General features: G+C 44.6%; 1 protein-coding gene across 1 annotated transcript; it reads right to left on the reverse strand.

Annotated features, from left to right (window-relative positions):
* Positions 1–794: 794 nt before the first annotated feature.
* Positions 795–1,852, reverse strand: LOC104590531 (uncharacterized). Its single transcript, XM_010249242.3, has one exon. It carries the CDS (start codon positions 1,774–1,776, stop codon positions 1,045–1,047), a length of 732 nt encoding a protein of 243 aa, XP_010247544.1. The 5' UTR covers positions 1,777–1,852; the 3' UTR covers positions 795–1,044.
* Positions 1,853–12,419: the final 10,567 nt, after the last annotated feature.

The following is a 12,419-nucleotide window of genomic DNA, read 5'->3' on the forward strand; positions in this document are numbered from 1 at the left end:
TTGTAACTTATAACCACGGATACGTTATAACCGTAGCTATAAATATTTTTTAGCCACGGACAGAATAACTTTTAACTACGGACAAACTGTCCGTAGCTAAAGCTCAACTTTTAACCACGGACTAATTATTCGTAGTTAAAGTTCAACTTCTGCTTTTAGCCACAAATACATTATAACCGTGGTTATAAATATCTTTTAGCCACGGTTGTTTTTGACCGTAGCTACAGTGCCGTAGCTATAGCCCCATCTTCCTGTAGTGTGAGCAATTGATTCAGAAGGAACGTTTTAAAAACTTGATTAAGAAGCAACCAAGATTTGAAACCTGGTCAGGTCAAAATTAATGGAGCAACGAGCAACCCAACCGTTGCACAGAGGCCCACCCTCGACAGACCTACTACTTGGGAAACATAGAACTCTTGGACGTACCCGAAGAGGTAGAGCTGAGGTCTGCTTTGCACTGAACGCATGCTTTTAATGTCAACAACTACTAGGATTTGTTTATTCCAGTTTGACCTCTTGAAAAAGAAAATAGAGTATCAGGGAGGAACTCACCAAACCCTTAGAAATAGCAGCCCTTGCATGTTATTGTTTAGTCTCCAAACGCACATGACAACATGGCACCACTTTGAAGTTTGAAAGGGTCCATCGCAGCCCAAAAAGGCAGTAACATCAAATTTGATTCATGCATTTGGACGTTAAAGAAAAATATTCTATGTTTCATGAACGATAACGAAAACTAAGATCGAGTAATTAACCTGAATCGATCTTCAGTTAGACAGAATAAGCACGCCCCATCACCATTTTCGATCTCTCTAGTAATTACAAAGAAGAAAAATAAAGCACTAAGTATTGAACAGCTGTGAAACTTAAAACTAATAAACTTGATGCTACATCATTACAAGATTCGAACCGAAGAGGATTATAGTACTGAAGCTTTCCACTACAAATAACAACAAATAATGAATGAATAATCACAAATTTTGTGAAACAGGATTGGGACGAGAGTCCTAATTAATTCCTTCAAGATTCTACGCATTTGCACCGCTAATGTCCAATACCAGGGCTTGGACCAGAATCCTTAACTCCTCCAAGAGTTTGAGCATCGCTGAAGCTGTGACCTGCACCAGGGCTTGGGCCAGAATCCTTAATTCCTCCAAGAGTTTGAGCATCGCTGACACTGTGACCTGCACCAGGGCTTGGACGAGAATCTTTAATTCCTCCAAGAATTTGAGCATTGGTGAAGCTGTGACCTGCACCAGGACTTGGACCGGAGTCCTTGATGCTTCCAAGGGTTTGAGAGTTGGTGAAACTGTGACCTACGCCAGGGCTAGGACCAGATACCTTAATTGTTCCTAGTGTTTGTGCATTGGTGAAGCTGTGACCTTCACCAGGGCTTGGGCCGGAGTCCTTGATATTTCCAAGGATGAACTCGTGACCAGTGCCAGGGCTGGGACCTGAGTTCTTAATGCTGCCAAGACCAAGAGTATGAGGGTTGGCGAACTTGTGGCCACCTCCAGGACTAGGACCGGAGTTCTTAATCCCTCCAAGAGCGTGACCATTTTCAAATTTGTTGCCTTCACCAGGGCTAGGGCCTGAACTCTTGATGGCTCCAACCGGAAATAGTCCATCTGTGAAGCCCTCACAGGATGGACTGGCAAAGCTACCCAACTTCAAAATGTTGAATGGCCGAGCGTCTGTTGCAAAGAAGAATGTAGAGCTCATGAACATAAAAAGATGAAATAATTGGAGGAATGTGAACAAGAGCAAACTAGCCATGCTGTATAGTAATTAGTAAAGGGTTCTCTTTAACGTGTGTAGGCTTGAAATGTATATATGTTGCCGTTGCTAGCAATCTAACTTGTATTGTATGATATCCGAAGTGGGTTTTAGTGTTTTCTATTTATAGTCCATAAATATGGTTTTATTTTGACTACGGACTTAAAAGGAAGTCGCCATTCAAAGACATGTGGGAATTGTGTGTTAATGGCCAAGTAGGTTTATCGTCATCTCTGATTCATGCGGGGAACCATCGAGGGAGCTTCATATTTGCATTACGAAAGTCCAACTTTGGAAGTCTTTTTTTTTTCTTTTTTGGGCAGATAAATGGAGAAGATGAAAGTTGCCTTGAGAGAAAGAAGTGAAGTAATCGAGTAAATGGCTAAACATTGATTTTTGAGTCACCATGCACGAGCACGACCGCCTGTGAAATCCGAACAAAGAACTTCTTATATATGGGAGGACTACTGAACCGGAAGCAAAGACCATGCAAACCCTTTTTTCTCTTTTGACTGGTTTTATATTCTCCATTAATTTCATAATTCAACGTTGTGATGAAGGTAGTTTTAAAAGAGTAGGGAATTTTACTAAAAATTAGTCTATAATCAAACTGAACAAGACACAGATTAGTTTGCCCGCAGATTTCCTTGTCAGCCCATTTGTTGTTTCTGTAAGTTAAGGTCATGGTTTTATGCTTTTAGTTGTCGGTATTGTATTCTGGATTCTGAAGCAAGACAAGACAAAATTGAATGAGAATCGCTTCGACTATGATATGGGAAAAACACCTGACCAATAAACTGAAATCACAAACGTGGTAGTGTTATTTATTAAAATTCATGGATGAGTTTTGATTGGTCAAAACTCTTCTTATATCATATCTTTTCTGTATCACAGATTTTTCCTTTATTTTATGTTTTTTTCCAAATTTCAGATTTATGTATATTTTTATATATATTATTTATTAAAAAAATTGGATTCCTAAAATGACCTATAAAGTATAAAGATACGATATGATACACTCAAAACGGGACATATCGTATGGATAATTTGACCTTGGTTGGGTCAGGATCAGGATAGTGTGAACCATTCTCAAACTGGTTATTAGCTGATTCTATAAATAGGTCCAAATAAAACTGAACCAATTATTAATTGAGATAATTGAGGCTGAAAGTGAGTTGGATTTGGTTAGATTTGAATTAAAATTGATCCTGTAAGAGCCAGATTATGATCCCTTTGATTTAAACAAATTGAATTGAATCGGGATATCTGATCCATTTGGTTAACAGATATACCCCTAATTCAATCCAATAAGATCCAATCCGATCTAATGTGTATAATATTTAATATTTATTACACATATATGTATATTATTCGTCTATATTAGTAAATTATCTGACAAGGGTAAAAAAAACTCTTCTTCCCCATTTCAATTCACTCAGTCTAGACTCTTCTTTCGATATCATCTATAAGGGTGCTCACCGTTTGGTTAACTAAATCATGGGCTAATTTTTAAAACTGAACTGCGGTTATCGGTTTTTGGAAAACAGGTAATCGAAACCGAACTAAAGTCAATCGATTAACCAGTTGATCGGTTCGGTTAATCATCGGTTTTTTATTATTTACAAAAAAAAATATTATAGAAAAATATATAAATATATAATGAAATACTAGAAATATATATATATATATATAATATTATATTTTAAATAATAAATAATATATTATATATTGTAAATATATATATTTATATATATATATATAATGCATATTTATTAATTTATAATGTATAGAAAATATAATATATATATACATAAAATATATATAAATATATGTATACCGGTCGATTCGGTTAACTACTGCTTTTTATTTTGGTTAACTGAAACCAAATTGATGCCTTAGGTTTTTTAAAATACTGAACCGGCCGATTTGTTTAACGGAATTTTTGGTTAGGTTTCGATTGATTTTTTTGATCCGTTCGATTTTTCAGTTTTTTTCTCACCCCTAATCATCTATTCTCATCTCAATGACCCAAAACCCAAAACCTAAAACCCTCACTCCAGTCTACTTGTCTTCTTTTAATTTGATCTTACACATTTCATCTCATCTCACTTTCAATTCCCATCTCCTCCGTAATTTCTCATCATCGAACCCGCTACTGCCATGTAACCTCGAAGAATGAAGACGAAATTGAGGAAAAAAAGTTGTGAGCAACATGCATCGGGCTCCAATACTCCATGATTAATTCCGACTCAGACATTTGTTTATATCATTTTCCTCTCTCTCTCTCTCCACAAGCCAGGCAAGAACCCTAACTCCTATTTTCATTTTAAGCACATTAGAAATTGGTGTTGAATGCCGCACCAGTGGTCGAAACCCAAGTAAGTTCTTCATTTTGAACTTTGAAGCCCCATGGGATGATGGAAGCTGGATTGAGTTCCCTCTTAAGAAATAAATTTTACCTTATCCAGTTCAATATATTGACGCACGGTATTTATTATCTGAGCTCCATCTAAATCTAATATGAATTTAACGGAAAATATTTGATTCAAATCCCAAATAAGAAAATTGATGAAGGGTGATTTGGCCCGACCTCGTAATAGGGGGACACGTGGACATGACTCGACATAAGTGACAACTCGGCACGACAACCTGGCCGTAACTCAGCGTGATGAGCTCGCTGGAGCCTAGCCTGACAGCTTGGCACGGGCAGCAACTCGCTACAAGGTGGTATTTAGGTTACCCCAAGCTCTCTCCCAAAAGGGGAGCGCCCCGAGGTCCCTCCAAGTGAGCCCCGAGCTCCTCCCAAGTAAGGAGCCCCCGAGCTCCTCCTCAAGAAGGGAACACCCCGATCTAAGATCCCTGGGTAAGGAACATCCCAAACTGAAGGCACTTCGGGTAAGCTCGCCAGTAGGCTCCTACCCAAACCTAAGTAGCCGCCTCAAAGAATTACTTGTTCGGGTAGAAGCACCTCGACATGTCAGTAGTAGCTCGGTACCAGGTAACTCAGTGTATCGCCTGACAACCGTACCTGCCAGATCTGGAGACTGCACCCACGTCTCTGGCTAGGCGGCATCGTGCCTGCCAGGCTCTGACAAGCGTCCCTTGCCTGACAGGGCCGTACCCTGTAACGGTTACCTGCGCCCACCAGCTCAGCTCTGGCAGTAAAGGTTGCAGCAGAGAATCAGAGGCGGTTATGCCAGATTTGACAGGGCATCCGTATAAAAAGGCCCCGACCCCCAAGGAACAAAGGTAATTGCATTTGCGCTATCTGCACACTAGCTTTCTTCATCTTCTCTGCAATTTTCTCTCTCAAAGTTCTAACTTAAGCATCAGAGTGTTCTCGTCGGGTGAGCTCCCTGGGAATCCTTCGTCCTCTTCTTCTTCTCAGGTACCATTCGTCGCCAACTTGGAGTGTGGACCCTTGCCAGCTAGGAGTGCTCAGATTGTGCACCATCAAAAATATTAACAAATCTAATTTGAATTAAAATGATTGTCTCCATGTGGAGCATATATATACACGAGTGGAGGGACATGATCAGAGAAAATATGTCCATCCAAATCCAATTACCAAATTAAATTTGAGAAAATATTTATTTATATATTGTAATTACATGGTTTGAATCCATTACAAACAATCTAGATCCAGTCCATGTCCAATGGAAAAATAATCCAATCCAATCCGTTTTAATGCAAATGGATTGTGATGGAGGGTGATTTGACCCGACCTCCTAAGAAGGCGGCACGTGGACATGACTCGATATAAGTAACAGCTCAACGTGATATCCTGGCTACAACAGAGTAACGAGCTCGTTAAAGTCCTCGCAGGTCAGCTCGCTACATTACAGCTCACCACGGAATGAGCTCGCTACAGCGCGAGCTTAAGGACCCCAGTATGCTGAAAGGGAACACTCCAAGCTAAGTCTATCCCAGCTTGCAAGCTGAGATAATCAACTCGCTCCAATACTTAGGCAAGAGGACTGCCTCAAAGGAAACCTCAACCAGAATCACCTCAGAATACCTCTAGGAGCTCGCTACAAGGCAGCTCGCTATGGGATAGCTCGCTACAAGGCAGCTCACTATTGAGCGACGTGGCGTTTTCAGGAAGCTTTTTATCTAACAAGACCGTACCCGTCAGACTGCACCACGTCTCCTGACTGACGGCACAGTCCCTGCCAGCCCAGCGGACTGCACCCACGTCTCTCGACAAGTGGCGGTGTGCCTATCCTTTCCGGGTCGTGTCTCTCATTTGATTGGGCAGTACTCTGCAACGGTTACCTGCTTAGCCCTGGCAAATAACGGTTACGCCCGATTTGACAAGAAATCTGTATTTAAAGGCCCCGGTTTCCAAGAGGTGGAGGTAATTGAACTGATCTAGCGTTACTTGCACTCTTAGCTCTCTTTGCATTTCTTACAACTCTCTTAAAGTTCTAACTTAAGTATCGGAGTATTCCCATTGGGCGGGCTCCCCGGGAATCCTTCACCTTCCTCTTCTTAGGTACCGTCCGTCGCCAGGTAGGAGCCAAGCGTCCGCCAGCTAGTAGCGCCCGAATCGCGCTGCATCATTTGGCGCCGTCTGTGGGAACGCTTCAAAAGGCCTTCCTCTAATCTCTGCAACTTTCTCTAAGAACTCAGCATTCATGGCTTCCTCTAGCAATGCCAGATGTGGTGCTGACCAGAACGCTTATGGGGAGCGACCTCAGCTCCCCACTGTCTGAATTGGACAGTTCACCGTCCCCCTCTCTATGGACGGAGTTCCCAACCTGAATGTGCCTCAAACAGCGGCACCTATGAACGCTCCGCTCCCTTCCACGGTTGGAACAACCTTCACTGAACCTTCTGTTGTTCCCCCAGTGATCATCCAAAACCAGCTTGAAGACCTGGTGTAGTGCATGCGAGCTATGCAAGCTCAAATGCAACAGTTCCAGCAGTTTCAACTCTATCAGCAGCAAATGCTGCATCAAGTTTCTCAATACCAGTATCAACAACAGTTCCCTTCACTGCCTCAGGCCCAACAGCCACTTCACCCTCGACATTCGGCCACGAAGCAAGCCAAGCCCTCCTATCGAAGCGAACATCCTCGCCAGGGAGAGGCCTCTCAAACCCAAAATCCTTCCAAGAGCCAAGCCTCGTCCCACGGTAGGAAGGAGAGACCAGTCACCCCCGCCTCACAGCCCGCAGCCAGGTCGGGGGCCTCTCAGCTGGTCGGGCCTGCATCGCCTCAGCACTCTCAATTCGAGCTCCCGTTCACCGAAAACCAGTTTGAGGTCCTAGCCGCAGATTACAGGCAAGGCCCTTCGGCACACAGCTATCATCAACAGTCCGAGCCCATCGAGCTCGGTAATACTGAAGCAAGCAGCACCAACGACGAGCCGACGAAGCAGCAGCGGAGGCGCCGACGAGCTCGCCGAACTGCCAGTCGTGTCCTGCCCTAGCTCAAGGGTAAGGAGGAGGTAAACTCAGGTGAAGTAAAAGCAACTCCTCTCCTTTCAGTTCCCTCCCCCCTATCTCCAGAACTTCTTGTTGTTCCTATGCCAAAGGACTTTAAGCTTCCTCCCCTGGATAAGTATGACGGATCCTTTGATCTGAATGACTATGTTGATGCCTTCCAGCCCCAGATGCACCTATCAAGGGCTAGTGAATCCTGCATGTGCGTGGCTTTCTCCACCACCTTCAAAGAAGTGGCTCGCACATGGTACCGAAACCTTGCGCCCAGATCGATAAGAAGCTGGACACAGTTCGTGCAAGTCTTCACTTCCCATTTCGTCACCAGCAAGAGGTGCCCGAGAACTCAGGAGAGCCTCCTTGGCATAGTCCAGAAGGAAGGGGAGTCCATTCAGAGTTACATCAAGCGGTTCAATGATGCTTGTTTGCAAATACCCGACCTGGACCCCGCAGTTTGGCTCACTGCGACCAAGCGAGGCATTACCCACAAAGAATTCAAGTGGCACGTGGTTGTTAATCAACCCAAGACTGTGACCGAGTTCCTCAAGCTCGCAGATCAGTTTATAGGGACGAAGGAGGAGATCAACCTGAAAGGTGAACAGGCCCTTGAGAAAAGAAAAAGGGAAACAGAGTCCTCAACTCAGGGTGATAGCAAGAAGAAGAAGGACCTAGCTCGGGGAGTAAGGCCGAGTCAGCCTTTCTGAGCTCCGCCAGCCGAAAGAGCGGACTATACCCGCTTGAACGCGAAGCGGGCCGAGATCCTTATGGCGATCAAGGGCGCTCCATATGTGAAGTGGCCACCCTGGCTGAAGGCAGATCCTAGTGTAAGAAATAAGAATTTGTATTGTAATTTCCATAAAGACCACGGTCATAGCACCGAAAATTGTAAAAACCTCTACGACGAGATAGAGGAGCTCATCCGTCGCGGATACTTGAGAAATTTTGTACAAAATAATAATAATAATAAAGCAGGTCGACAGGGGGAGCAGAGTAGAGATGCTCTTGAATCTAGTAGGCAGGCAGAACAACTATAGAGGCAGCCCCCTGAAGAGAGACCAGTTCGGGGGACTATCCACGTGATTGTCGGAGGTTCGGTCGTTGCAGGCTGTACCTCAGCTGTAGCTCGAACATCAGCTCGTGAGGCCGCCCGGGAAGAGCAAAATCCCCCTAAGCGGCCAAGGACGGAAGACCCGATCTTCTTCATAGAGGACGATGCGCGCGAGGTCCACTACCCCCATGATGATGCGCTCGTTATAAAGGTAAAGATTAACGACCTTGAAGTCAGGCGTGTCCTCGTTGACTCTGGCAGCTCGACAGATATCCTTTTTAAAGCAGCATTTGACAAACTCCAGCTCCAAGAAAGCGACCTAAAGCCCGCAAATACTCCCCTCGTAGGCTTCAGCGGAGAGGAAGTTAGGACCCTGGGAAGGATTACAGTACCTGTGGAAGTCGGCACCTGGCCTAGCATAGTGAGGCTCAACCACGACTTCTTAATGGTCGCAACCCCCTCCCTGTACAATGCCATAGTAGGACGGCCGATCACCCATGCCCTATGTGCAGTGGTCTCCACTTACTATTTGGCAATGAAGTTCCCCACGGACTTCGGAATTGGGATAGTGCGAGGTGACCAGCTTGAGTCTCGCAAGTGCTACGTCGCCGCCCTCAAAGGGAAAGCCAAGGTGGCCGATGACCTCAAGCTAGAGTAACCTACGGAGCAATGTGAGGAGCGAGTTGCACCCATGGAAGAGACTGCCTCCATCCCAGCATTGACGGAGGACCCAGCTCGGACACTTCAGATCAGCGCTTCCATTGAGGAGCCTCTGCGATCTCAACTGGTAAGCTTCTTACTTAAAAATTTAGATGTTTTTGCATGGTCTACGGCAGAGATGCTCGGCATAGACCCTAGCCTCCATAACTCACAAGCTTAATACTGATCCTGTAGTTAGGCCCGTTAGACAGAAGAAACGCAACTTAGCCCCAAAGCGATGGAGGGCAGTCGACTTTATAAGTGAGGTCCATTACCCGAGCTGGGTGGCCAACCCCGTTCTGGTAAATAAGGCCAACGGTAAATGGTGCATGTGCGTCTATTATACCGACCTGAACCGAGCTTGCCTAAAGGACTGCTTCCCACTCCCCAGGATCGACTGCCTGGTGGACGCTACCTCAGGGCATGAGTTGCTGAGTTTCCTAGACGCCTATTCGGGCTACAATCAGACCAGGATGGACCCAGCTGACAAAGAAAAGACTACCTTCATAACCGAGCTCGACCTGTACTATTACATTGATTGGCAAAAAAATAGAATGTTATGTAGACGACATGGTCATCAAAACCCAATTTTCGCATGATTTAATACAAGACTTGCATTCAGTCTTTGAAATTTTGCGTAAGTTTAACATGAAATTCAACCCGAATAGGTGTGTCTTCGGTGTCACTTCGGGTAAATTCCTAGGGTACATCGTTAACCGGCGCGACATTGAGGTTAACCCGGATAAAATTAAGGCCATCCTAGACATGAGACCACCTCAGAAACTAAAGGAGGTTCAGAGGCTGAATGGCCGAATACCTGCCCTGAGCCGCTTCATGTCCAAGTCAGCAGACCACTGCCTGCCTTTCTTCAAGGCAATCAAAAGCAAAGGTTTTGAATGGACCGAAGAGTGCTAACTCGCGTTCGATGAGCTCAAAAGGTACCACGCTAGTATACCAGTCTTAACCCGGCCCGAGGAGGGCGATGTTTTGGAGCTATACCTCTCGGCAAGTGACGAGGTGGTCATCTCGGTACTGATAAAAGAGGTAGATTGGGTCCAACGACCTATCTACTATGTTAGTAAAGTGTTGCAGGGAGCAGAGACGAGATATCCAGAGATAGAAAAATTGGCCTATGCACTAGTTATTGCAGCCCAGAAGCTTCATCCGTACTTCCAAGTTCACACTATCATCGTCCTTACCAACAAACCTCCGAGGCAAGTTCTGCTCAAGCTCGAGGTCTCCGGTAGACTGACGAAGTGGGCCGTTGAGCTCAACGAGTACGACCTCCAATACAAGCCGCGAACTGCTATCAAGGCCCAAGCCTTAGTAGACTTCGTCACGGAATGCATTTTCAGTTTCGAAGTCCTCAGGCTGGTCGAACACGAGGCCCCCAGCTCGGGCGAGCCCAAAATTCCCAAGCCAGTTGAGCTCGAGCACTGTGAAGTAGCAACCAGTGTGGCATCTCTCCTAGTTAGGCCGAACGCGAATTGGGATGAGGAGCCCTAGATCCTTCATGTAGATGGCTCGTCAAACCAGCAGGGCAGCGGAGCCGAAATTGTTCTGTACGGCCCAAGCAGCACAAAACTGGAGTATGCACTACGCTTCGAGTTTGTGACATCCAACAAGGAAGCAGAGTACGAGGCATTAATAGCCAGGCTGGCTCTAGCCAAAGAAGTGAAAGCCAAGCATATCGTCACCTCATGAACTCCCCGCACAAAGAGTGAGACCCTTAGCCTGAGGAGTGGGGGGCAATTGATGGAGGTGATTTGACCCGACCTCCTAAGAAGGCGGCACATGGACATGACTCGACATAAGTAACAGCTCAGCGTGACAACCTGGCTACAACAAAGTAACGAGATCGTTAAAGTCCTCGCAGGTCAGCTTGCTACATTACAGCTCACCACGGAACGAGCTCGCTAAAGTGCGAGCTCAAGGACCCCAGTATGCTGAAAGGGAACACTCCAAGCTAAGTCTATCCCAGCTCGTGAGCTGGGATAATTAGCTCGCTCCAATACTTAGGCAAGAGGACCGCCTCAAAGGCAACCTCAGGCAGAATCACCTCGGAATATCTCTAGGAGCTCGCTACAAGGAAGCTCGCTATGGGATAGCTCGCTACAAGGCAGCTCGCTATTGAGCGACGCGGCATTTTCAGGAAGCATCTTATCTGACAAGACTGTACCCGTCAGACTGCACCACGTCTCCTGACTGACGGCACAGTCCCTGCCAGCCCAGCGGACTACACCAACATCTCTCGACAGGTGGCGGCGTGCCTGTCCTTTCTGGGTCGTGTCTCTCATTTGATTGGACAGTACTCTGCAACGGTTACTTGCGCAGCCCTGGAAAATAACGGCTGCGATAGAGGGCCAGTGGCGGTTATGCCCGATTTGACAAAAACATCTGTATTTAAAGGCCCCGGTTTCCAAGGGGCGGAGGTAATTGAATTGATCTAGCGCTACCTGCACTCTTAGCTCTCTTTGCATTTCTTACAGCTCTCTTAAAGTTCTAACTTAAGCATCGGAGTATTCCCACCGGGCGAGCTCCCCGGGAATCCTTCACCTTCCTCTTCTCAGGTACCGTCCGTTGCCAGTTAAGAGTCAGGTGTCCGCCAACTAGGAGTGCCCGGATCGTGCTACGTCAGATTGGATTATTGGATTCGATCCATCCTATTTATAATATAAACTAAACGAGCTATTCTGGTTCTACTCGTTAAATACTTGAACTTAGTTCAAAGTAATCGAGTTTGAGTCAAGTTTGACTAGAGTAGTTGGTCAAGCTGATTTCGAGCTTTACAATATCCGACTAGAGTGGCTTGCAAGCCTAATTGAGTTCATAGCGGAATATTATTTTTCAGTATATTTGTATTTATAATATATATAAATAAACATTAATTTTTTATACTAACTTATTTATAATATTAATTTATCTTTAGATTTTAATATATTTTTGTTTTTAATATTTTTAATATTAATTTATTTATAATTTTTAATACTAATTTATTTATAAAGGGATTGAATCAAGCTAGGTTGAGTAGCTCATGAGTACAACTTGAATCAAGTTCAAACCAAAAACTTTGAAACCCTATCGAGCTCAAGGTGAATTTTGAGCTCTTTGTTGACTTGATTATACCCCTATCCCATCCGAACTGGAGAATTACAGAAGACCACAAAAAATGCAAAAGAAAAAAATATAAAAAATAACATAGAAAACACAAATTCTTGTTTTGTAAGAAAAGGGAAAGAGAGATTCTTAAGAGAGAGAGAGCCTTACTACCTGTCTTGCTATAGGAGAAATTATTGTATTGATTTAAAGTGTGAGTTAGCATTTGAAATGGGACTGAATTTTTAATGTCCAATCAAATCCTACAATATAATGTCAAACTTAATATACTTTTCCAATCCTATCTGACATTCAAATCGAACTTTATTGGATTGGATTCAAATTTCATTCAACCCAA

Source organism: Nelumbo nucifera, chromosome 1 (assembly GCF_055504915.1).
Source record: "Nelumbo nucifera cultivar China Antique chromosome 1, China Antique-T2T, whole genome shotgun sequence".
NCBI classification, from domain to species: domain Eukaryota; kingdom Viridiplantae; phylum Streptophyta; class Magnoliopsida; order Proteales; family Nelumbonaceae; genus Nelumbo; species Nelumbo nucifera.